Source organism: Pongo abelii, chromosome 7 (genome assembly GCF_028885655.2).
Source record: "Pongo abelii isolate AG06213 chromosome 7, NHGRI_mPonAbe1-v2.0_pri, whole genome shotgun sequence".
NCBI classification, from domain to species: Eukaryota; Metazoa; Chordata; class Mammalia; order Primates; family Hominidae; genus Pongo; species Pongo abelii.
Window position 1 is genome coordinate 32,543,240 of NC_071992.2, and position 26,721 is coordinate 32,569,960.

The 26,721-nt window shown below is 44.9% G+C and overlaps 1 protein-coding gene across 1 annotated transcript in view; it reads right to left on the reverse strand.

Moving 5' to 3' along the window:
* GSR (glutathione-disulfide reductase) overlaps positions 1-26,721 on the reverse strand; it is a 58,831-nt gene that overhangs the window by 19,253 nt on the left and 12,857 nt on the right. Inside the window, exons 2-6 of the mRNA XM_024251411.3 lie at positions 22,675-22,701; positions 20,440-20,528; positions 18,702-18,771; positions 13,662-13,809; positions 10,679-10,733 (exon numbers count right to left, since the gene is read on the reverse strand). Coding sequence (XP_024107179.3) covers positions 10,679-10,733; positions 13,662-13,809; positions 18,702-18,771; positions 20,440-20,528; positions 22,675-22,701 — 389 coding nt within the window. The remainder of the gene's footprint in view (positions 1-10,678; positions 10,734-13,661; positions 13,810-18,701; positions 18,772-20,439; positions 20,529-22,674; positions 22,702-26,721) is intronic.

Consider the following 26,721-nt stretch of genomic DNA (forward strand, 5'->3'; position numbering starts at 1 on the left):
CTGGTTTTGGTTTTGATTCTGGTTTGGTGAAAACTGAAAAAGTGTGTGTGTGCCCTTTTTACCCATTCTTTGCTTTGTGGTGTGCGTGTGGTGTGAGCTTGGTGTTTTGTCTTGAGGAAACATGGGTCAGACACAAAATAAGCCTACTCCTCTAGGAACTATGTTGAAAAATTTTAGGAAGAGATTTAATGGAGACTATGGGGTTACTATGACACCAGGGAAACTTAGAACTTTGTGTGAAATAGATTGGCCAACATTAGAAGTGGGTTGGCCATCAGAAGGAAGCATGGACAGGTCCCTTGTTTCTAAGGTATGGTACAAGGCAACTGGTAAGTCAGGACACTCAGACCAGTTTCCATACATAGACACTTGGTTATAGCTGGTGCTAGACCCCCCCACAGTGGCTAAGAGGACAGGCAGCAGCAGTGCTAGTAGCAAAGGGACAGACAGTCAAGGAAGGATCCCCCTCCACCCGCCGAGGGAAATCAACTCCTGAAGTTCTGTTCGACCCAACATCAGAAGATCCATTGCAGGAGATGGCACCAGTGATCCCAGTGGTGCCCTCCCCTTACCAGGGAGAGAGGCTCCCCACTTTTGAGTCCACAGTACTTGCGCCTCCACAAGACAAACATATCCCTAGGCCACCCAGAGTAGACAAGAGAGGAGGTGAAGCCTCGGGAGAAACCCCTCCCTTGGCAGCTCGTTTAAGACCCAAAACGGGGATACAAATGCCCCTGAGAGAGCAGCGGTATACTGGAATAGATGAGGATGGGCACATGGTGGAGAGGCGTGTTTTTGTGTACCAGCCCTTCACCTCTGCTGACCTTCTCAACTGGAAAAACAATACCCCGTCCTATACTGAAAAACCACAAGCTCTAATTGATTTACTCCAAACTATTATCCAGACCCATAACCCCACTTGGGCTGATTGCCACCAGTTGCTCATGTTCCTCTTTAACACAGATGAAAGGCGGAGAGTGCTCCAAGCAGCAACTAAGTGGCTAGAGGAACATGCACCGGCTGATTACCAAAACCCCCAAGAGTATGTAAGGACCCAGTTACCGGGAACCGACCCCCCAGTGGGACCCAAATGAAAGAGAGGATATGCAAAGGCTAAACCGATACAGGGAAGCTCTCTTAGAAGGATTAAAGAGGGGAGCCCAGAAGGCCACAAACGTTAACAAGGTCTCTGAGGTCATTCAGGGAAAAGAAGAAAGTCCAGCACAATTCTACAAGAGACTGTGTGAGGCCTATCGTATGTATACTCCCTTTGATCCCAATAGCCCTGAAAATCAACGCATGATTAACATGGCTTTAGTTAGTCAAAGCGCAGAAGACATTAGAAGAAAACTGCAGAAACAGGCTGGGTTTGCAGGGATGAACACATCACAGTTATTAGAAATAGCTAACCAGGTGTTTGTAAACAAGGATGCAGTAAGCCGTAAGGAAAACCGCAGAGAGAATGAACGTCAGGCCCAGCGAAACGCTGACCTGTTAGCTGCAGCAATTAGAGGGGTCCCCACAAAGAGGCAAGGGAAGGGGGGCCCCGGGAAAGAAACTCAGCCTGGCTGTCAGAGCTTACAGTGTAATCAGTGTGCTTATTGTAAAGAAACAGGACAGTGGAAGAACAAATGCCCTCAGCTAAAAGGAAAACAAGGTGACTCGGAGCAGGAGGCTCCAGACAAGGAGGCCCTGCTCAACCTGGCAGAAGGGTTATTGGACTGAGGGGGACCGGGCTCAAGGACCCCCAAAGAGCCTATGGTCAGGATGACAGTTGGGGGTAAAGACATTGATTTTCTTGTAGATACCGGTGCTGAACATTTGGTAGTAACTGCCCCAGTCGCCCCCTTATCCAAAAAGACTATTGACATCATTGGAGCCACGGGAGTTTCAGCAAAACAAGCTTTCTGCTTGCCCTGGACTTGTACTGTAGGAGGACGTAAAGTGATTCATCAGTTTTTGTACATGCCTGATTGTCCCTTGCCCTTGTTGGGAAGGGACTTGCTTAGCAAACTGAGAGCCACTATCTCTTTTACAGAGCATGGCTCTTTGCTGCTAAAGTTACCCGGAACGGGAGTCATTATGACCCTTACGGTCCCCCGAGAGGAGGAATGGAGACTTTTCTTAACTGAGCCAGGCCAAGAGATAACACCAGCTCTGGCTAAGCGGTGGCCAAGAGTGTGGGCAGAAGACAACCCTCCAGGGTTGGCAGTCAACCAAGCCCCCGTACTTATAGAAGTCAAGCCTGGGGCCCAGCCGGTTAGGCAAAAACAGTACCCGGTCCCCGAGAAGCTCTTGAAGGTATCCAGGTCCATCTCAAGTGCCTAAGAACCTTTGGAATTATAGTTCCTTGTCAGTCTCCACGGAACACTCCCCTCCTGCCTGTTCCCAAGCCTGGGACCAAGGACTACAGGCCGGTACAGGATTTGCGCTTGGTTAATCAGGCTACAGTGACTTTACATCCAACAGTACCTAACCCGTACACATTGCTGGGGTTGCTGCCAGCTGAGGACAGCTGGTTCACCTGCTTGGACCTGAAAGATGCTTTCTTTAGCATCAGATTAGCCTCTGAGAGCCAGAAGCTATTTGCCTTTCAGTGGGAAGATCCGGAGTCAGGTGTCACTACTCAGTACACTTGGACCCGGCTTCCCCAAGGGTTCAAGAACTCCCCCACCATCTTCGGGGAGGCGTTGGCTTGAGACCTCCAGAAGTTTCCCACCAGAGACCTAGGCTGCGTGTTGCTCCAGTACGTTGATGACCTTTTGCTGGGACACCCCAAGGCAGTCGGGTGCGCCAAGGGAACAGATGCTCTACTCCGGCACCTGGAGGACTGTGGGTATAAGGTGTCCAAGAAAAAAGCTCAGATCTGCCGACAGCAGGTACGTTACTTGGGATTTACTATCCGACAGGGGGAGCGCAGCCTGGGATCAGAAAGAAAGCAGGTCATTTGTAATCTACCGGAGCCTAAGACCAGAAGGCAGGTGAGAGAATTCTCAGGGGCTGTAAGGTTTTGCAGACTGTGGATCCCAAACTTTGCAGTATTAGCAAAGCCTTTGTATGAGGTCACAAAGGAGGGGGACCGGGAACCTTCTGAATGGGGATCCCAGCAACAGCAAGCCTTTCATGAGTAAAAGGAAAGACTTATGTCAGCCCCAGCCCTGGGGCTACCCGATCTGACAAAGCCTTTTACATTGTATGTGTCAGAGAGAGAAAAGATGGCAGTTGGAGTTTTAACCCAAACTGTGGGGCCCTGGCCGAGGCCGGTGGCCTACCTCTCTAAACAACTAGATGGGGTTTCTAAAGGATGGCCCCCATGTTTGAGGGCCTTGGCAGCAATTGCCCTGCTAGTACAAGAAGCAGATAAGCTGACTCTTGGGCAAAACCTGAACATAAAGGCCCCCCATGCTGTGGTGACTTTAATGAATACTAAAGGACATCATTGGCTAACCAATGCTAGACTCACCAAGTACCAAAGTTTACTGTGTGAAAATCCCCGTATAACCATTGAAGTTTGCAACACCCTGAACCCCGCTGCCTTGCTCCCAGTATGAGAGAGCGCTGTCGAGCATGACTGTGTAGAAGTGTTGGACTCAGTTTACTCTAGCAGACCTGACCTCCGGGACCAGCCTTGGGCATCAGTAGACTGGGAACTATACGTGGATGGGAGCAGCTTTATCAACCCACAAGGACAGAGATGTGCAGGGTATGCGGTGGTAACTCTGGACACTGTTGTTGAAGCCAGATCGTTGCCCCAGGGCACTTCAGCTCAGAAAGCTGAACTCATTGCTTTAATTCGGGCCTTAGAACTCAGTGAAGGTAAGACTGTAAACATTTACACTGACTCTCGATATGCCTTTTTAACCCTTCAAGTGCATGGAGCGTTATATAAAGAAAAGGGCCTATTGAACTCTGGGGGAAAAGACATAAAATATCAACAAGAAATCCTGCAATTAATAGAAGCGGTATGGAAACCCCACAAGGTGGCAGTTATACATTGCAGAGGACACCAGCGAGCTTCCACCTTGGTGGGTTTGGGGAATTCCTGTGCTGACTTAGAGGCTCGAAAAGCAGCATCTGCCCCCTTCCAGGCATCAGTGACAGCCCCCCTGCTCCCTCAAGCACCTGATCTTGTACCTACTTATTCTAAAGAAGAAAAGGACTTTCTCCAGGCAGAGGGAAGACAAGTGATGGAGGAAGGATGGATTCGGTTACCAGATGGGAGAGTAGCTGTGCCACAGCTGCTAGGAGCTGCAGTTGTACTGGCTGTGCGTGAAACCACCCATCTAGATCAGGAATCACTTGAAAAGTTGTTAGGCCTGTATTTCTACATCTCGCATTTGTCAGCCCTTGCCAAAACGGTGACGCAGCAGTGTGTTACCTGCCGACAGCATAATGCGAGGCAAGGTCCAGCTGTTCCCCCCGGCATACAAGCTTATGGAGCAGCCCCCTTTGAAGATCTCCAGGTGGACTTCACAGAGATGCCAAAGTGTGGAGGTAACAAGTATTTACTAGTTCTTGTGTGTACCTACTCTGGGTGGGTGGAGGCTTATCCAACACGAACTGAGAAAGCTCGTGAAGTAACTCGTGTGCTTCTTCGAGATCTTATTCCTAGATTTGGACTGCCCTTACGGATCGGCTCAGATAACGGGCCGGCATTTGTGGCTGACTTGGTACAGAAGACGGCAAAGGTATTGGGGATCACATGGAAACTGCATGCTGCCTACCGGCCTCAGAGTTCCAGAAAGGTGGAGCGGATGAATCGGACTATCAAAAATAGTTTAGGGAAAGTATGTCAGGAAACAGGATTAAAATGGATACAGGCTCTCCCTATGGTATTATTTAAAATTAGATGTACCCCTTCTAAAAGAATAGGATATGCCCCTTATGAAATATTATATCATAGGTCCCCTCCTATATTGCGGGGACTTCCAGGCACTCCCTGAGAATTAGGTGAAATTGAGTTACAGCGACAGCTACAGGCTTTAGGAAAAATTACACAAACAATCTCAGCTTGGGTAAATGAGAGATGCCCTGTTAGCTTATTCTCCCCAGTTCACCCTTTCTCCCCAGGTGACCGAGTGTGGATCAAGGACTGGAACGTAGCCCCTTTGTGTCCACGGTGGAAAGGACCCCAGACTGTCATCCTGACCACTCCCACCGCTGTGAAGGTAGAGGGAATTCCAGCCTGGATCCACCACAGCCGTGTAAAACCTGCAGCGCCTGAAACCTGGGAGGCAAGATCAAGCCCAGACAACCCTTGCAGAGTGACCCTGAAGAAGATGACAAGCCCTGCTCCAGTCACACCCGGAAGCTGACGGGTCCACGCACGGCCGAAGCATGAGGAAGCTCATCGTGGGATTCATTTTTCTTAAATTTTGGACTTATACAGTAAGAGCTTCAACTGACCTTACTCAAACTGGGGACTGTTCCCAGTGTATTCATCAGGTCACCAAGGTAGGACAGCAAATTAAAACGATGTTTCTGTTCTATAGTTATTATGATTGTATGGGAACATTAAAAGAAACTTGTTTGTATAATGCCACTCAGTACAAGGTATGTAGCCCGAGAAATGACCAACCTGATGTATGTTATAACCCATCTGAGCCCCCTGCAACCACCGTTTTTGAAATAAGAATAAGAACTGGCCTTTTCCTAGGTGATACAAGTAAAATAATAGCTAGAACAGAAGAAAAAGAAATCCCCAAACAAATAACTTTAAGATTTGATGCTTGTGCAGCCATTAATAGTAAAAAGCTAGGAATAGCATGTGGTTCTCTTAACTGGGAAAGGAGCTACAGAGTAGAAAATAAATATGTTTGTAATGAGTCAGGGGTTTGTGAAAATTGTGCCTATTGGCCATGTGTTATTTGGGCTACTTGGAAAAAGAACAAAAAGGACCCGGTTTATCTTCAGAAGGGGGAAGCCAACCCCTCCTGTGCTGCCGGTCACTGTAACCCACTAGAACTAATAATTACCAATCCCCTAGAGATCCCGTTGGAAAAAGGGAAAACGTGTAACCCTGGGGATAAATGGGACAGGGTTAAACCCCCAAGTTGCCATTTTAATTAGAGGTGAGGCCCACAAGCGCTCTCCCAAACCAGTATTTCAAACCTTTTATGAGGAGCTGAATCTGCCAGCACCAGAACTTCCAAAAAAGACAAAAAATTTGTTTCTCCAATTAGCAGAAAATGTAACTCATTCCCTTAACGTTACTTCTTGTAATGTATGCGGGGGAACCACTATCGGAGACCGATGGCCTTGGGAAGCCCGAGAGTTGGTGCCTACTGATCCAGCTCCTGATATAATTCCAGTTCAGAAAGCCCAAGCTAGCAACTTCTGGGTCCTAAAAACCTCAATTATTGGACAATACTGTATAGCTAGAGAAGGGAAAGACTTTATCATCCCTGTAGGAAAGCTTAATTGTGTAGGACAGAAGTTGTATAACAGTACAACAAAGACAATTACTTGGTGGGGCCTAAACCACACTGAAAAGAATCCATTTAGTAAATTTTCTAAATTAAAAACTGCTTGGGCTCATCCAGAATCTCATCAGGACTGGACAGCTCCCGCTGGACTATACTGGATATGTGGGCACAGAGCCTACATTCGGTTACCTAATAAATGGGCAGGCAGTTGTGTTATTGGCACTATTAAGCCGTCCTTTTTCTTATTACCCATAAAAACGGGTGAGCTCCTAGGTTTCCCTGTCTATGCCTCCCGAGAAAAGAGAGGCATAGTTACAGGAAACTGGAAAGATAATGAGTGGCCCCCTGAAAGGATCATACAGTATTATGGGCCTGCCACATGGGCACAAGACAGCTCATGGGGATACCGAACCCCCATTTACATGCTCAATCAGATCATATGATTGCAGGCCATCTTAGAAATAATTACTAATTAAACTGGCAGAGGTTTGACTGTTTTAGCTTGGCAGGAAACCCAAATGAGGAATGCTATCTAGCAGAATAGACTGGCCTTGGACTACTTGCTAGCAGCTGAAGGAGGAGTTTGTGGAAAATTTAACTTAACCAATTGCTGCCTACAAATAGATGATCAAGGACAGGTGGTTAAAAACATAGTCAGGGACATGACAAAGGTGGCACATGTGCCTGTACAGGTTTGGCACAAGTTTAATCCTGAGTCTTTATTTGGAAAATGGTTTCCAGCTACAGGAGGATTTAAAACCCTCATTGTAGGTGTATTGCTAGTGATAGGAACTTGCTTGCTGCTCCCCTGCATATTATCCTTGCTTTTTCAAATGATAAAAGGTTTTGTTGTTACTTTGGTTCATCAGAAAACTTCAGCATACGTGTATTATATGAATCACTATCGCTCTATCTCACAAAGAGACTCAGAAAATGAGGATGAGAGTGAGAAGTCCCACTAAAAAGTGAAAATTCTCAAAGGGGGGAAATATGTTATGAGGCTACCACTTCTCCTGTTGGCCTTCTCAGTTTCTCCCCAACCTCCACTTTTCCCTAGTTTATAAGACAGGAGAAAAAGGGAGAAAGCAGAAAGTTGGAAAGAAACAGAAGTAAGATAAATAGCTAGACGACCTTGGCACCACCTGGCCCTGGTGGCTAAAATAATAATAATATTAACCCCTGACCAAAACTACTGGTGTTATCTGTAAATTCCAGACATTGTATGAGAAAGCACTGTAAAACTTTTTGTTCTGTTAGCTGATGTATGTAGCCCCCAGTCGCATTCCTCACGCTTACTTGATCTACCATGACTTTTTCACGTAGACCCCTTAGAGTTGTAAGCCCTTAAAAGGGCTAGGAGTTTCTTTTTCGGAGAGCTCGGCTCTTAAGACACGAGTCTGCCAACACTCCCGGCCGAATAAAAAACCTCTTCCTTCTTTAATCTGGTGTCTGAGGAGTTTTGTCTGCGACTCGTCCTGCTACAGTGTGTGCTTGTAATCCCAGCTACTCGGGAGGCTGAGGTAGGAGAATCGCTTGCCCTCAGGAGGCAGAGGATGCAGTAAGCCAAGACTGCACCAATGTACTCCAGCCTGGAAAACAGAGCGACTCTGTCTCAAAAAAAAAAAAAAAAAAAAAAAAAAAAAAAAACACCTAAAAGTAAAAATAAAAATTAGCCAAGTATGATGGTCCATGTCTGTGGTCCCAGTTACTTGAGAGGCTGAGGCAGGAGGATAAGTTGTGTCTGGGAGGTGGAGGCTGCAGTGAGCTATGACGACACCACTGCAGTCCAGCCTGGGTGACAGAGCAAAAGACCCTATCTCAAAAGAAAAGAAAAATCCTTAATATCCCCTCAAAGAAGGGAAATATATTTTTCGTTGTTTTTAAAGCTCTTTAGCCCATTTCTTCAGAGAGGAAAAATTCTGTGCAGAGATAATATCTCCCTATGTTGCCCAGGCTGGTCTCGAACTCCTGGGCTCAAGTGATCCTCTGGCCTGAGCCTCCCAAGTAGCCGAGACTACCAGCATGTGCCACTACGCCCAGCTAATTTTTGTATTTTTTTGCAGAGATCGGGTTGTGCTGTGTTGTCCAGGCTGGTTTCAAACTCCTGGGCTCAAGAAATTCACTCGCCTCAGGCCTCCCAAAGTGCTGAGATTACAGGCATAAGCCACTGCGCCTGGCTTCTGGAACCGATCTTTCAGGCGGCTGAATCCCTAAAAGATTTCTCTTGACCTCGTTACGGCCCCAGGACTACTCATGCCACAGTATTCCACAAGGTTCATGCTCCATCCAACCAGAAGCCCCCTCCATGCAAAAACTAAATCATGCTATCTTCCCTACATTATTTATGTACTTGCCCAATTATTACTTATTCACCAACACCATAACAAAGATAAAGTAGACTTGAAGAATCACACATCAATTCTAAATTCATTTTCTTGTGTTTCAGAGCCTTTTGTTGATGACATGTATAAATGTAAATATTTAAAATTGCTAATGAACAGCTATCTATAATGAAACTTCGTTGAGGGTGAGTCGGGAATGAAATTGCATTATCCAAACATAATGAGTCATGACTGCATGTCTCACTACATCCTCACATATGTCATGTCATTCAACCCTAAAATCAAACAATGCATGGTGGATCACAGGGAAGGAAGGCTGTTCTCTAACACATTTCTGCGACCTGACAGCAAACCAAAAAAGACCGTATGCTTTTCTTAGAACTCCAAGTCAGAAGCCTGCCTGGTCTGAGTATCTTCAAGGGACATTTTCACCATCCCATGGAACTGCAAAGCAGCTCCCTGGTCCTTTCAGCACTGCCTCATGCTGTCTGAACTGTCCATGACTCTGGGTGAATCAAAGTGAAGACAGGCTCATGGACTATGAGTCACTCTCCCTAAAAGCCTTGCTAAAAGCATAGGATTAGGACCTCAAACTGGATTAGCACAGCCCCTGAGGGAGCGGAAGATTTGAGCAATGCGAACTCCACAGTGAGTGCCACTCAGAAGATGAATGAAGGCGAGTCCCTGCGCCAACACAATGGGTCCCTCCACCTGTTTCCAGGCATCACCTCTTCTCACAAGTGACAGGAGCATCCCTCTAAACTAGAAAGCCTGCAAGGTACAGCAACTTCAAATCAGAGAAACAAACTTCCTCATGATCTTTTTGCACCTCTATGAATCTAAATCCATTCAGCACGGTGGCCCATGCTTGTATTCCTACTGCTTTGGGAGGCCAAGGTGGGAGGACTGCTTGACGCCAGGAATTCTAGACCAGCCTGGACAACAGAACGAGACCCCATCTCTACAAAAATTTAAATTAAAAAGTTAACCAGGTATGGAGGTGCACGTTTGTAGTCCCAGCTACTCGGGAGGCTGAGGTGAAAGGATTGCTTGAGCCCAAGAGCTCAAGGCTACAAGCCATGATGGCGCCACTGCACTCCTGCTTGGGCGACGGAAGAAGACCCTGTCTCTAAAAAAAAGTTTTTTCATTAAAAGAAAATCTGGCCAGGTGTGGTGGCTCACACCTGTAATTCCAGCACTTTGGGAGGCCGAGGCGGGTGGATCACCTGAGGTCAGGAGTTTGAGACCAGCCTGATCAACATGGAGAAACCCCATCTCTACTAAAAATACAAAATTAGCGGGGTGTGGTGGCGCTCTCTCTTTTTCTTTCTTGGTGTGATCTTGTCTCACTGCAACCTCCGCCTTGAGAATTCAAGTGATTCTCCTGCCTCAACTTCCCGAGTAGCTGAGACTACAGGCCCGCACCACCACACCCAGCTAATTTCCATAGTTTTAGTAGAGACAGGGTTTCACCATGTTGGCCAGGCTGGTCTCAAGCTCCTGACCTCAGGTGATCTGCCCGCTTCAGCCTCCCAAAGTACTAGGATTACAGCCATGAGCCACCACATCTGGCCAAAACCAGCTATTCTATTCTAAAATACAAGCTACTTTAGACACATTCGTAATTGATGCTGTATCAAGCTGAAGAAAGAAGACAGTTTTAGGACTTTGCTATGCAGTCTTCAAATTACCCTGCATTTGACTTTGGCCTCTGATTGAAAGCATGAAAGATTTGAGGGATCTACTGAGGAGTTCTAGGAATGAGAGATACAAGGTCATGAAAAGAGAAGCTGTAAGAGGAGGGAATTCAGGAAAGGCCTACATTAAATGCTTGGGAGGAGAAGATGAAGAAAAGTTACCAGGAGACAGTAAGGAAGAATGAGTCACTGAGGTCAGGTCAGGTTGGCTTACCTAGGCAATTCTTCCAGTTGAAAAAATCCATCGCTGGTTATTCCTAAGCTGGCACCTATGTAGAAAAAGGCAACATAGATCACACAAGACTGCTCTTTCTCTTGCAAAGTAATCACAACATTTTATGCCAAAAACCAAACACTTTCACAGCCAACATAGTCTCCGTTTTGACAAGTTTTGTTAAAGTCTCTGCTTGGAAAGCTGCCAACCAAATCCTCCCTGAGTCAACATTTTTATTTTCTCTCTAGAAACAGAAGCCATGATGGCTAAATAACTTTTACATTTCTCTGAAGAATGAAGAACTCAGCGGTCATGAACAGACTCTGCTGGATCTGTTCACCCTCCCATCCCAAGGGTAGGTAGGAACTCTGGGGCTCAGCTCATTACAAGTGTGAGACACCGTTCCTGCCTGAAAAGACAAATTTCTATGTAGTTCAAAATCTATGTGGCCTGGCCAACGTGGTGAAACCCTGTCTCTACTAAAAATACAAAAATTAGCTGGGCGTGGTGGCATGCACCTATAGTCCAGCTACTTGGGAGGCTGAGGCAGGAGAATCACTTGAACCTGGGAGGCAGAGGTTGCAGTGAGCCGAGATCGTGCCACTGCACTCCAGCCTGGGAACAGAGCAAGATTTCATCTCAAAAAAAAAAAAAAAAAATTGATGTGGCCCTTTCCTCTCTGCTTATTCTTGCAAAGGTTTCAACCTATATGGTGTATACATTGAATTACAAGAGGTACAACCTATATAGTGAAATATACATGTAGTGAAAAGGAGATTGAAACCTTTGGATATAGGACAGCAGGTCCTATCTTGCAGGACTTCCAAATGCATTCTTCCAGGTTTGACCTTCTCCCCAGGTTGCAGTTCCATGTTTCTAACTATCTCGCCACACAATTTTACATTGGCTTCAAACTTAGTCTATTTAGAACTGAACCTTAATTTTATCTTCCAACCCATATCTCTCTCAAGTTTACCACTTCAGTTACCACCTGCCCCCAATAATGCAGACAAAGCCTTCAGTTGTCAACTGCTAATTCCTTCTCTCAGTAGCCCCCCTACCCTCATTTCTCATCAGTTATTAAATATATTAGGCCAGGCGCAGTGGCTCACACCTGTAATCCCAGCACTTTGGAAGACTAAGACAGGCAGATCGCCTGAGGTCAAATGTTCGAGACTAGCCTGGCCAACATGGTGAAACCCCATCTCTACTAAAAATACAAAAATTAGCTGAGTGTGGTGGCGCATGCCTGTAATCCCAGCTACTCAGGAGGCTGGGGCAGGAGAATCGCTTGAACACAGGAGGCAGAGGTTGCAGTGAGCCAAGATCCTCCCATTGCACTCCAGCCTGGGCGACAAAAGCAAAACTCTGTCTCTAAACAAACAAACAAAAATATATATATGTTGCATTTTGGCCGGGTGCAGTGGCTCACACCTGTAATCCCAGCACTTTGGGAGGCCAAGGTGGGCAGATCAACTGAGGTCAGGAGTTTGAGACCAGCCTGGACAACGTGACAAAACCTCACCTCCACTAAAAATACAAAAAAAATTAGCTGGACATGGTGGTGCGTGCCTGTAGTACCAGCTACTAAGGAGGCTGAGGGAGGAGAATCGCTTAAACCTGGGAGGCAGAGGTTCCAGTGAGTGGAGATTGCGCCACTGCACTCCAGCATGGGTGGCAGAGCAAGAATCTGTCTCAAAAAAAAAAAAAAAAAAATTCACCTTGATAACGGATCTTATGAAGCTAATCCATGGAAAATTCAAAAGATGTATAAACTATGTTCACCATCCACAAAGTCCTTATAATCTAGCTGGGAAGAAAGAAAGATATCGCTTGAGCCATCTCCCATCTAAACCTCCTGGTCAAGGCTTCAGTGAGCTGTGATCACACCACTGCACTCCAGCCTGGACAACACAGCAAGACTCCGTCTCAAAAAAATAAAATAATATAAAATAAAATAATAGGCCAGGCACAGTGGCTCATGCCTGTAATCCCAGCATTTTGGGAGGCCGAGGTGGGCCCATGTGACCAACATGGTGAAACCCTGTCTCTACTAAAATACATAATTAGCTGGGCGTGGTGGCAGACACCTGTAATCCCAGCTACTCGGGAGTCTGAGGCAGGAAAATCGCTTGAACCCAGGAGGTGGAGGTTGCAGTGAGCTGAGGTTGCGCCACTGCACTCCAGCCTGGGTGACAGAGCCAGACTCTGTCTCAAAATAAATAAATAAATAAATAATAAAATAATAAAATGCAAAAGCAGTTATGACCATCTCTGAGATTCCTTACAGCTTTAATCTTCTGTCTCTACTTAAAAGAGAAAAATATGCATATAAAAGCTTACTTAGCTACTCAAGCTACATCCTTACAAGATTTCTCTCTCTTGAACAAAACAATAAATTATCACGTGTCTTGTAAATAACAACCCATCTGACAAACTTAGGCTGGAAACAATGTATGCTAAGCTGAGAAGGAAAGAATGAGGCTTTCATTGATTTCTCTCCCTCTGTTACCTGCAATATGTCTGAGCCTGGGGCCAAATGAAATCTCTTGGCTGGGCACAGTGGCCTGCAATCCCAGCACTTTGGAAGGCCAAGGTGGGTGGATCACCTGAGGTCAAGAGTCCAAGATCAGCCTGGCCAATATGATGAAACCCCATCTCCACTAAAAATACCAAAATTAGCCAAGTGTGGGGGTGGCATGCCTGTAGTCCCAGCTACTCAGGAGGCTGAGGCAGGAGAATCACTTGAACCGAGGAGGCGGAGGTAGCAGTGAGCCAAGATCGTGCCACTGCACTCCAGCCTGGGTGACTGCATCACTAGCTACCACTAAGCCAACTGGAGTTTGGTTCTGCAGAGACCTTCTCCCATGGCCTGGCTCCAAAGAGAGAACTGGTTTAGGCAGATCCCCTGGCATGGCTTGTCAGGTTGAAAGCAACGGTAAACTCCTGACTGCTGTTAATGAGTACCTGTCGTATGACTCACCGGGGATCTGGCTCTCATGAGGGGTGGAGGGCACACCACCTGTGGCGATCAGGATGTGAGGGGCGGTGTACTTTTTCCCACTGACCTCTATTGTGGGCTTGGGATCACTCGTGAATGCTGCATGGCCACGGATGATTTCTATATGGGACTAGAGAAGGAACCATGATATTAGCCTGTTCTTAGAATAAAAACAGACACCTGCTGCAACTTATCAGAACTTTCATTTCTCTACTGAACATTTTGATTCTTGGTTTGCTGATGCCAACACAATTCTCCATTTTTCAAGTTTCTGTAGAACTTCTAACTGGCAACCTATACTTAGGAAAGGGGTTGCCATTAGATGCCGGAAGTATACAGTAAGATGAAATAGGCTGGGCACAGTGGCTTACACCTGTAATCCTAGCACTTTGGGAGGCAGAGGTGGGTGGATAGCTTGAGCTCAGGAATCTGAGACCAGCCTGGGAGACATGTCAAAACCCAGTCTCTACTAAAAATACAAAAATTAGCCATGCATGGTGCTGCACACCTGTAGTCCCAGCTCTTTGAGGGGCTGAGGCAGGAGGATTGCTTGAATCTGGGAGGTTGAGGCTGCAGTGAGCTGAGATGGCGCCACTGCACTCCAGCCTGGATGACAAAGTGAGGGGGAGGAGGAAGAGAAGGAAGAAGAAGAAGGAAGGAGGGAAGGGGAGGAGGGGAAGGAAGAAGGAGGAGGAGGAGAAGAGGGAGGAGGAGGAAAAGGGGGAGGAGGAGGAAAAGGAGGAGGAGGAGCAGAAAGAAAGAAGTTAGAAGAAGGAAGGAAAGAAGAAAGAAGGAGGAGGAAAAAGAAGAACAAGAAATAAAAGTGCTACCTTGGGCCAAAACTCAGAGACAAAAAAGTATATGCAAGGCACCCCCGTAAGAAAGATGACATCTTTGCCCCCAAGAATTGAGGGCGAAAGTTCCTTATGTGCAATGTAATCACATTACAGAATGGTGTGTCTGGCTGGGCATGGTGGCTCACATCCGTAATTCCAGCACTTTGGGAGGCCGAGGCAGGCAGATCACCTGAGGTCGGGAGTTCGAGACCAGCCTGACCAACATGGAGAAACCCCGTATCTACGAAAAATATAAAAATTAGCCAGAAGTGGTGGCGGGCACCTGTAATCCCAGCTGCTCAGGAGGCTGAGGCATGAGAATCCCTCGAACCTGGGAGGCAGAGGTTGCAGCAAGCTGAGATTACGCCACTGCACTCCACCCTGGGCAACAGAGACCAGACTCTCTCTCAAAAACACTGGTGTGTCTGGAGGAGAGGCAGAAGGCTAAAAAAGACAACAGGATAAGGCTGAAATGAACAGAGGCAAGAGCAAGAGAGGAATACTCTGGTCAAGGGAGGGAAACGCAATGTTTGTACTTTCGTAAAATGGGAAGAATACCACAAAAGCACATGACACTGAAGTTCTACGCTGGAGACAGTGAGAACTCAGACTCTTACTTTTGGATTTGCTCTTACTGGAATCCTCTGCACCGAGGCCTTCACTTAGGGGCTCCTGGCACGCTTCTGACGCTTCTGCCAGCCATGATACATGCAGGGGCATGCAAATGTGGTCAACTTACAAGAATAATGGAACCGTGTAAGCATGATGACAAAGTGGAATGCTTTAACATGTTGGAACATGCTTGATTCTGAATTGAGTTATCATCTTCTTTCCCTGCACCCTCCAGGCCTGTTCCTGCAGGTGCCAGGCGTAATCAAGCTGAATCAAGGTCAAAGACAAAACCCACAGGCCTCCAGAACACCATTCCCTCAGGTCGTAATGACTTCCTGTGCAATGCTAGACAAAAAGGAGTGTGGCTCGCGTGGCGATAGGACAGACACTAGTTCAGAGGAGGAAGCAGTGAGATTTTTACTTTCATTTTCTAGGATATTAGATAGAAAGTTTCCTTTGCAATATAGAATTTCTGGGTCAACTATAAGTAATTCCTTCCCCATAACATCACCATAAGCTATAGTACACACCAAGATTTCTAAGTATTACAAAATGCTGGTTCCTGAATAATTTTCCTACCGCTTTTGCAAAAGTATTTCAGTCAGCTCCATCAAAAAAAAAAAAAAAAAAGCCAGATGCAGTGGTTTATGCCTATAATTCCCATATTTTGGGAGGACAAGGCAGAAGGGTTGCTTGAGGCCAGGAGTTCAAGACCAGTGTGGGCAACATAGCAAGACCTCATCTCCACAAAAAAAAAATTTTTTTTTTTTTTTTGGGACAGAGTCTTGCACTTTCACCCAGGCTGGAGTGCAGTGGCATGATCTCAGCTCACTGAAAGCTCCGCCTCCAGGGTTCACGCCATTCTCCTGCCTCAGCCTTCCGAGTAGCTGAGACTACAGGCACCCGCCACCACACCCGGCCAATTTTTGTATTTTTAGTAGAGCTGGGGTTTCACCGTGTTAGCCAGGATGGTCTCAATCTCCTGATCTCATGATCTGCTTGCCTCAGCCTCCCAGAGTACTGGGATTACAGGTGTGAGCCACCGCGCCCGGCCTCTACAAAAATTTTTTAAAAGTAGTAGGGTGTGGTGGGACAGTGCCTATAGTCCAAGCTACTCAGGGGGCTGAGGTGGGAGGATTGCTTCAGCCTGGGAGGTTAAGGCTGCAGTGAGCTGTGATCATGCCAGTGCCCTCCAGTCTGCTCAAGAGAGTGACATCCTGACTTCAAAAAAATAAAATAAATAAAATAAAAAACTTGGTGTGTTTTAGTACTGCCAGTGTTACTCTATAATCAGCCTTAAAATCTCCTGTGCTTAAGGACTGCGGGCCTTTAAATATTTTTCCCCCTGGATTGCGGAGTAAGGTTGGAAAATTCACCCTCCAAAAAATAAACCCAATGAATAAGAATATAAAACTGTATACAGTTAGCTACCTATGAAGTAACTCGTCCTAAAAATTGGTTTATAAATATGCTGCTACTGAGATCACAGTGGCCTAATTATCATCAAGAATTTACTGATCTAAGCCAGGTGTAGTGGCTGATGCCTGTAATCCCAGCATGTTGGAAGGCCAAGGCAGGAGGATCACGAGCCTGGGAGGTCGAGGCTGTAGTGAACTGAGATCATGCCACTGCACTTCAGCCTGGGTGACAGAGTAAGACCCTTCTCAAAAAAAAAGTTGCTGATCTAAATATAACCTAAGAGGGCCAGGAGTGGTTGTTCACCCCTGTAATCCCAGCACTTTGGGAAGCTGAGGCAGGCGGATCACTCGAGGCTAGGAGTTCGAGACCAGCCTGGCCAACACGGTGAAACCCTATCTCTACCAAAAATACAAAAAAAATTAGGCAGGTGTGGGGGCATGTGCCTGTAGTCCCAGCTACTCAGGAGGCTAAGGCACAAGAATTGCCTGAACCTGGGAGGCAGAGGTCACAGTAAGCCGAGATCACATCACTGCATTCCAGCCTAGGCGACAGAGCAAGATTCTGTTTCACAAATAAACAAACAAACAAACAAATAAACAAACAAACCCTAAGAAATGTTAGAAACAGCAAAGTGAGACCACAAAGACAAATGAAGGGTGGCGCGAAGATATTGTCAAGGAAAAGGAGAGTTAAGTGATGCACAGGTTGTGAATGTCACCTACATGGTCCTGGTGGGAAAGGTGTGACATCCCAGCACTATGGGGGAAAAGCATCAGGATAGTGAAGGATGACATACAGTTGCTGGAGGCAAACACACCTCTGCCTAGTTTTCTTGATCAGATGTCATTCATAAAAACAACCCTCTGAATCCTAATTTGGTCTCTTAAGGAGGTCTTACTCTAGGCAAATAAACAATGGTAGGTTTGGCCAAGCGCAGTAGCTCACGCCTGTAATCTCAGCACTCTGGGAGGCCGAAGCGTGCAAATCACTTGAGGTCAGGAGTTCGAGACCCCTGGCCAACATGGTGAAATCCCGTTTCTACTAAAAATACAAAAATTAGCCGGGCGTGGTGGTGCACACCTGTAATCCCAGCTACTTGGGAGACTGAGGCAGGAGAATTGCTTGAACCTGGCGGGAGGCAGAGTTTGCACTGAGCTGAGATTGTGCTCTTGCATTCCAGCCTGGGTGACTAGAGAAACTCTGTCTCAAAAAACAAACAAACTGAAAAACAGACAATGGCAGGTTTTCAGCTAGATGGCACTCCTCATTTTAATTAATAAACTGGCATACTGGTGCACAAAGTATCTCGTATGTGACTTCTGAATCTAAGTGCCAGGCCAGACCTACTCAAGGTGCAGCTATTAGGTGAGGCCTGGTCTACCAGCTCTGGCACTTGCCACCCTCTCTCTGCAGAAGAGACTGGCCGGCTGGGTCAGAAGCTTCTGCTCTGACAGGTCAATTTCAATAATAGAAAAAGTAAAAGGCCAGGCACAGGGGCTCATGCCTATAATCCCAACACTTTGGGAGGCTAAGGCAAGAGTTTAAAGACCAGCCTAGGCAACATAGTGAGAAATTTCTACAAAATATTATAAAAATTAGCCAGGTGTGGTGGTGCGTGCCTGTAGTCCTAGCTACTAATGAGACTGAGGCAGGAGGACTGCTTGAGCCCAGGACTTGGAGGCTGCAGTGAGCTATGATTGCACCACTGTACTCCAGCATGGTGACAAATAGAGACCTGGTCATTAAAAATAAAATAGAGCCAGGCACGGTGGCTCATGCCTGTCATCTCAGCACTTTGAGAGGACAAGGTGGGCAGATCACCTGAGGTCAGGAGTTCGAGACCAGCCTGGCCAACATGGTGAAACCCTGTTTCTACTAAAAAAATACAAAAATTCGACAGGCGTGGTGGCACACACCTGCAGCCCCAGCTACTCAGGAGGCTGAGGCAGGAGAATTGCTTGAACTCAGGAGGCGGAGGTTGCAGTGAGCCGAGATTGCACCACTGCACTCCAGCCTGGGCGACAGAGCAAGACTGTCTCCAAAAAAAAAAATAATAAAAATAAATAAATAAATAAGGCTACAGTCTGGCAAGACTTAGCTGAGTACTCAAGAAGGGAACAGCTTTTTCTCAAAGTTAAAAACCCAGTATACACACCTTGGTGAGATTGTTTTCATAGATGGTATTCAGGCGGCTCACATAGGCGTCCCGCTTTTCCTTAATAATACTGCAATGAAACCCAAGTCAGTATTCAGAAACAGGATCTTCCCCTTCTAGTTAGTAACTAAGGCATCTGTCCCTGAACACTCTGAGCAGAGAATCACTGACTGTCAATAGGAACGGCAGTGAGTGAATATCTCCGAAGACAGTCATCCCTTCCCTGTGTCATTCTGCTGCCCCATGTGTTAAAAGCCTCTGTGCCACTCAGTGGAGAACACACTCAGTTGGCATCGTCTTTCTGCACAGAAGACAAGCAGAAATGTTTTGGCACAGTGCCTAGAACATGGTGTGCGTAGGACGTGGTGGGCACTTAACAAATACTTGTTAAATAAATAAATTTGCTAAATTTCTTAAAAACTGTTATGGCTTCAAAGGATTTACAGCAGTTCCTTAAATATTTAAACACAAAACTGCCATATGACCTGGCAATTCCACTTCTAAGTACAGACCCAAAAGAAACTGGAAGCAGAGACCTGAACAGATACCCATATACGAATGTTCATAGCAGCATTGTTCACAATAACCAAAAGGTAAAAACAGGCCAGGCGCAGTGGCTCACGCCTGTAATCCCAGCACTTTGGGAGGCCGAGGTGGGCGGATCACAAGGTCAGGAGATCGAGACCATCCTGGCTAACACAGTGAAACCCCGTCTCTACTAAAAAAAATACAAAAAATTACCCAGGCGTGCTGGCGGGCGCCTGTAGTCCCAGCTACTCAGGAGGCTGGGGCAGGAGAATGGCGTGAACTCGGTAGGCGGAGCTTGCAGTGAGCCACAATCGCGCCACTGCACTCCAGCCTGGGTGACAGAGCGAGACTCCGTCTCAAGAAAAAAAAAAAGGTAAAAACAACCCAAAAATTCACTAACAAATGGATGGATAAACAAAATGTGGTTTTATCCATATGATGAAATCTTATTCTGCCTTTAAAAGGAATGAAGGCCGGGCACAGTGGCTCACACTTGTAATCCCAGCACATTGGGAGGCTGAGGCGGGAGGATCACTTCAGCTCAGGAGTTCAAGACTAGCCTGGGCACCACAGTGAGACCTCATCTCTACTAAAAACAAAAATAAAAAAAAATAGGCAGGCATGGTGGCACACGCCTGTAGTCCCAGCTACTCAGGAGGCTGAAGTGGGAGGATAGCTTGAGCCCAGGAGCTCAAGATAGTGGTGAGCTATGATTGCACCACTGCACTCCAGCGTGGACAACAGAGCAAGACCCTGTCTTAACAAACAAAAAAAAAGGAATGAAGTTCTGATACATACTACAACATGGACAAACCATGAAAACAAAATACACTAGACATAAAGCAACAAATATTGTATGATTCCACTTACATGAGTTCCCTAGAATTGGCAAATTCATAGAGACAGAAAGCAGAATAGAGGTTCCCGGGGCCAGGGGGAGAAGAGAATGAGGGGTTATTGTTTAATGGAAGAGAGTTTCTGTTTGGGATGGCAGAAAAGTTCTGGAAGTGGTAATAGTGATGACGACTGTATAACAATGTGAATGCGCTTAATGACACTCAATTGTATACTTAAAAATGGCTAAACTGTAAATCTCATGTTGTGAATATTTACCGCAATTCCTCCTCCATCCCTAAAAAAGTTTATGGCTCAGTTATAAAAGAAAAATATCTACACTTGGAAACTGAATCCTCTGAGTGTTGACACTTACCGCCAATTGAATTTACCCTCACAACTTGGAAAGCCATAATCAGCATGATCATGCATGAATTCAGAGTGGACAGCTGTGTTCCACATTACCTGTTAAAAAAAAAAAAAAAAAAAGGATCCAAAACAGCAGTAAATCAGTCCTGAGGGAAAAAAGGAATCATGAATGACTGGTAACTAGGTAACAGCAGATAAAAATACTGCCCTTTAAGTTAAAAACAAACCTAGCTGGGCACGGCAGCTCACGCCTGTAATCCCAGCACTTTGGGAGCCCGAGGCAGGTGGATCATTTGAGGTCAAGAGTTCGGGACCAGCCTAGCAAACATGGCAAAACCCCATCTGTATTAAAAATACAAAAATTAGCTGGGCATGGTGGCACACACCTGTAGTCCCAGCTACTTGGGAGGCTGAGGCAGGAGAATCACTTGAACCCCGAGGGCAGAGGTTGTAGTGAGCCAAGATCACACCACTGCACTCCAGCCTGAGTGACAGAGAGAAACTCTGTCTCAAAAAATAAAATAATAATAATAAAATCTACTATACCTTGCTAACTTAAAACATTTTTTTTAAGTGATAAGGGGAAAGATATTAAAAACAGACTAAAAAGAAACAAAAACAAGGCCGGGCGCAGTGGCTCATGCCTATAATCCCAGCACTTTGGAAGGCCGAGGGAGGTGGATCACTTGAAGTCAGGAGTTCGAGACCATCCTGGCCAACATGGTGAAATCCCATTTCTAATAAAAATACAAAAAAAAAAAATTAACCGGGCATAGTGGTGCATGCCTGTAGTCCCAGCTACTTGTGCTGAGGCAGGAGAATCACTTGAACCTAGGAGGTGGAGATTACAGTGAGCTGAAATCACACCACTGCATTCCAGCCTGGGCAAGAGTGAGACTCTGTCTCAAAAAAAAAAAAAAAAAAAGAAAGAAAGAAACAAAAACATATATAAATGAACATACATAAATGTCTACCACATGTGATCAGAAGGAATAAGTAAATATGAGATTAAAACATTACAAAATCAGTTTACTGTGCAGTATTAGCCCAGTGGTATATTTAAAAAAAATAAACTTGCACCAATCAACATGAAATTTACCACCATAACTGGTTTAAACTACATAAAACCACCTTATAATTAATTTATATAATTCATACAGTCATATTTGCATGGCTCCAAGTAGAACAGATTCCAAAAAGTATGACTAATAGGAAAGGAAATAGTTGAGGGAAAATGTCCCAGAGAAAAAAAGTCTTCCCAAGACAGAAAGAAAAACATCTACCTATACCAGGGAACAGATTTCAAAAAAGCTTTTTGGAATTAAACTCAGGTATGCATCACTGATGAGATTAGGAGATTTTCTTATATAATACCAAAAAGATGACAAGTTAAAATGGAATGTCATTAATAAAGGTGGTAAGCTTGAGATTACAACATATGTTGAAAGTACATTCAAATGAGTGGTAAAATTCTTTGCAAGTATAAGCAAGAGGCAGCTTTAGAAATAAGACCTGCTGTTTTTTCCTCTTTGTCAAGGGTAAAAAAATGAATTCATTCAATGTGACCTGCACCACAGATATTAACACCAAAAAAATCACTAACATGATATAGAAAATCCATGAACCCACAAAACTTAAGAAGATTCCATTCAACAGTTTGGTTTGCTGGCTGGGTCTTTCTGCTGAGAAAAAACTGTTCTGCGGTGTAGATGACCAAACTAAATTACTAGGCCTTGGCTGGGGTCGGTGGCTCATGCCTATAATCCCAGCATTTTGGGAGGCCGAGGTGGGCAGATCACCTGAGGTCAGGAGTTCGAGACCAGCCTGGCCAACATGGTGAAACTCCATCTCTACTAAAAATACAAAAATCAGCCAAGTGCAGTGGCGTGTGCCTGTCATCCCAGCTACTTGGGAGGCTGAGGCAAGAGAATCACTTGAACCCAGGAGGCAGAGGTTGCAGTGAGCCAAGATCGTGCCACCGTACTCTAGCCTGGGTGACAAGAGCGAAACTCCGTCTCAAAAAAAAAAAAAATAATAAAAATAAAAAGTAATTAAAAATAAATAAAAAAATTTAAAAAACACAAATCAAACAAAAACAATCCTATTGCTTAAGCCACTTTTAGTAGGGTCTAGGGGGTTTTTTTGCAGAAAGAATTTTAACTATTTGGAAACATTCTTATTTTGATTATGATTTACCAAATAGAAAAAGGATTGTAAAGGGAAAGAGAAATAAAAATTCTACCTTTTTGGGTACACATCCAACATTCACCTGGGGGAAAAAAAAAGACAGACTTTAAGAATATTGAATTTAAACCATCAAACGAAATCTGCAAGAAATGCATGCTAAGCATCAAGCGAGGAGTCTTCCTTGGGTTCTAAGTCACAGTGTACTAAATTCTAGTTACTTTCTTTGTTAAAAAAAGATAAGAACATTATTTTCCTTCTGTGATGAGGGAGAGAAGTTCGTTCATCAGCATTTTTCTCGGACGGAGAAAGAACAATCAGCCCATTTGAGCAGCTGTCTAAGAGGACTTCTCGGGAAAGTACTGCAGAATACATGGATAAACACCCAAGATGGGCCAGGGCTTGGTAGTTCACACCTGTAATTCCAGCACTTTGGGAGCTGAGGCAGTTGGATTGCTTAAGCCCATGAATTCGAGACCAGCCTGGGCAACAAGCGAGACCACGTCTCTACAAAAAAAAATTAGCTGGGTATGGTGGTGCACGCCTGTGGTCCCAGCTACTCAGGAGGCTGAGGTGGGAGGACGCTTTGAGCCTGGGAGGACAAGGCTGCAGTGAGCCATGATCATGATCATCCCACTGCACTCCAGCCTGGGTGACACTGCAAGACCCTGCCTAAAAAAAGAAACACACACACAAAGAAAGGCTGAACATTGAGATACTGGTGAATACTCACCAAAAGCACAAAAATTTAAAGTACATGGCATGGAACTTAGGATATTGATTAACCATTAGTAAAGAAACTTGAGAAAACCTAAATAAATGTTAGAGCTCATAAAATGACTTTGATTTATAACTACTAGGCATTTGGCCTAAAGAAGTAACCAAAGATGTAGAAAAGCGAAATGCACAAATGCACAGATTATCATGTTATGTACAAATACATATTTGGTTACAATCATTTCCATTTCACTATTAGTTAATATAAAGAAAAATACTTATGGAATAAAAGTAGAAAAAGCAAGACTCAGAAAACTACTTTTTTTTTTTTTGAGACAGAGTCTCACTTTGTTGCCCAGGCTGGAGTGCAATGGTGCGATCACAGCTCACTGCAAACTCCACCTCCCAGATTCAAGCGATTCTCCTGCCTCAGCCTCCTGAATAGCTGGGACTGTAGGTGTGCACCACCACGCCCAGCTAATTTTTATATTTTCAGTAGAGAGGGGTTTTGCCATGTTGGCCATGCTGGTCTCGAACTACTGACCTCAGGTGATCCACCTGCCTCAGCCTCCCAAAGTGCTGAGATTACAGGCATGAGCCACTGCGCCCAGCCAGAAAACTACATTATTTTGTTTGGTTGGTTTTTTTTTTGAGACCAAGTCTTACTATATCACACAGGCTGGAGTATAGATAGTGGCGAGATCTCAGCTCACTGCAACCTCTGCCTCCCAGGTTCAAGTGATTCTCATGCCTTAGCCTCCCGAGTAGCTGAGATTACAGGCGCCTGCCATCCTGCCTGGCTAATTTTTGTATTTTGAGTAGAGATGTGGTTTCGCCTTGCTGGCCAGGCTGGTCTCGAACTCATGACCTCAAGTGATCCACACACCTTGGCCTCCCAAAGTGCCGGAATTACAGGCATGAGCCACCATGCCCAGCCAAAATCTACATTTTTTAAAAGTAAAGATAAAAGATAATTTAAATAATGAAATATTTTTCATCTGTCAGATTGGCAAAAATTTTAAAGGTTGACTATAACTAGCGTTAGCAAACATATCCTGATTGGCCCAGCAATTCTACTTTTAGAGTAACCTAGAAAAGTAGTCACATATTATGCTCCCATGTCCAAAGATGCATTTATGGGGATATTCCTTGAAGCTTGGTGATAATGGGTTACTACAGACATGTTAAATATCCATCGGCAGGGATGTATTAAATAAACAGTTATACATTGAGTCGGTGGAATATTCTGCAGCCATTTAAAAAGGGCAAGGTAGATTTCTATGCACTATATGGAAAGAGTTCTAACATACACTGTTATGCATCAAAAAGAAAGTTGCAGAATAGTAGTTATGCCATGACCCAATTCGTATTTATATGCAGTATGTGTGTATGTATATATGGGTATAAACACAGTTTGGCTATACTCCAAGCAGTCAACAGTGTTTCTCTGGAGAGGGAGAAAACTTTCACATTTTGTTCTATACGCCTTTTTTTTTTTTTTTTTTTTTTTTTTGAGACAGAGTCTTGCTCTGTCACTCAGGCTGGAGTGCCATGGCGTAATCTCAGCTCACTGCAACCTCTGCTCCCCAGGATCAAACAATTCTCCCTCCTCAGCCCCCAAGTAGCTGGGACCACAGGCGTTCACCGCCATGCCTGGTATTTTTAGTAGAGACAGGGTCTCACCATGTTGCCCAGGCTGGTCTTAAACTCCTGAGCTCAAGTGATCCACCCGCCTTGGCATCCCAAAGTGCTGGGATTACAGGCGTGAGCCACCATGCCTGGATATACTTTTTTAAAAAAAATAAAAAATATTTTTCTAAAAATATAGAGACAGGGTCTCACTATGTTGCCCAGGCTGGTCTCAAACTCCTGGGCTCAAGCAATCCTCCTAACTCGGCCTCCCTAAGTGTTGAGATTACAGGTGTGAGCCACCATACACGGCCTGTATATGCTTTTTATTTTATTTTTTAAATAAAAATTAAAAATACTTTATAAAATAGAGACAAGGTCTCAGTATATTGCCCAGGCTGGTCTTGAACTCCTGAGATCAAGTGATTCTCCTGCCTCAGCCTCTCAAAGTGCCGGGATTATAGGCATGAGCCACCACGCTTGACCTGTATATGCTTTTGGAAAACAGTTTAATGATCACTCACCAAAATCCACAGGAGAATCTTAAATGTTTACAAGCAGCAATTATTCCACTATTCCTGCCAGCACCGCTTCCTTCATGGTAGAGTATCACAAGTAAAAGTACTTCATACTAAAAATTAGAATAATTTATGGGCTGGGCGTGATGGCTCACACCTGTAATCCCCACACTTTGGGAGGCCGAAAAGAAAGATGATTGCTTGAGCCCAGGAGTTAGGGACCAGCCTGGGCAACATAGTGAGACCCTGAGACCCCATCTCTGCAAAAAAATAAAAAATAAAAAATTAGCTGGGCTTGGTGGTGCATGCCTGTAGTTCCAGCTATTCAGGAGGCTGAGGCAGGAGGATCTCTTGAGCCCCGGAGTTGAAGGCTACAATAAGCTCTGATCATACCATTGCACTCCAGCCTAGGTAACAGAGCCAGACCCTACCTCTAAAAATAAAAAAAAATAATAATAATAATAATAATAATAATAAATGTATGGCTTTTTATCTGGAGTGCCCTTTCATCTGGCCAAGCTGAGGATATGCTATTTCTCAACCCCCAAGTACCTGACAACATTACTGGGATAAACAGAATAAGCCATTTCTGAGAAAGGAGGACGGACGGCAGGGGTTTCTTAATGGTAAGAGCAGAGAAAGGAGGTCGAAACTCTGTGGGAAGAACAATGCTAGCCCCATAATGGGAATGATTTTCTCATCCAACCTGCCTTTTCCAGTTATTTGGCAGGCAACGTGCTTCCCAGTGCTTTCCACCCACACCTTTATAGCCTGCAGTTCACCATTTAAGTTCACTAAGTGGCTTCAACTAGGACAGACTCCAAAAGCAATTTTCCCAAAGGTAGAGATGATTTGTCTGCTAAATAAATACTGCTGGTCTTCCAGTCACTGTTTCTGGCTTCCCAAGAATCATTAAAAGCAATCCAAGGGTGTCATAAAGCACTCAATGTTCTAAACTACTCTCACATACCATCAGTTTGTTCCTCATGTATATCTGAAGCTACTTTAAAGTTATTTAAGGCTTCTTTTTCTAAGTTTTTTAAAAATGTGTTTTTAAAGTTTTTAAAAAATATGTTTAATTTTAAAACATATTCTTTTTTTGGAATATGTTTCTTCTAAGCGCCAAGGTGGGCTTTCACTGGTGCCTGGTGTCTATAACTCTGGTTTGTTTTTTAGAAGTTTCTGCCTTTTTCGCTTCTATGTCATCTTAGCTTGCAGTCATTCATTCAGAGGTACTGAGT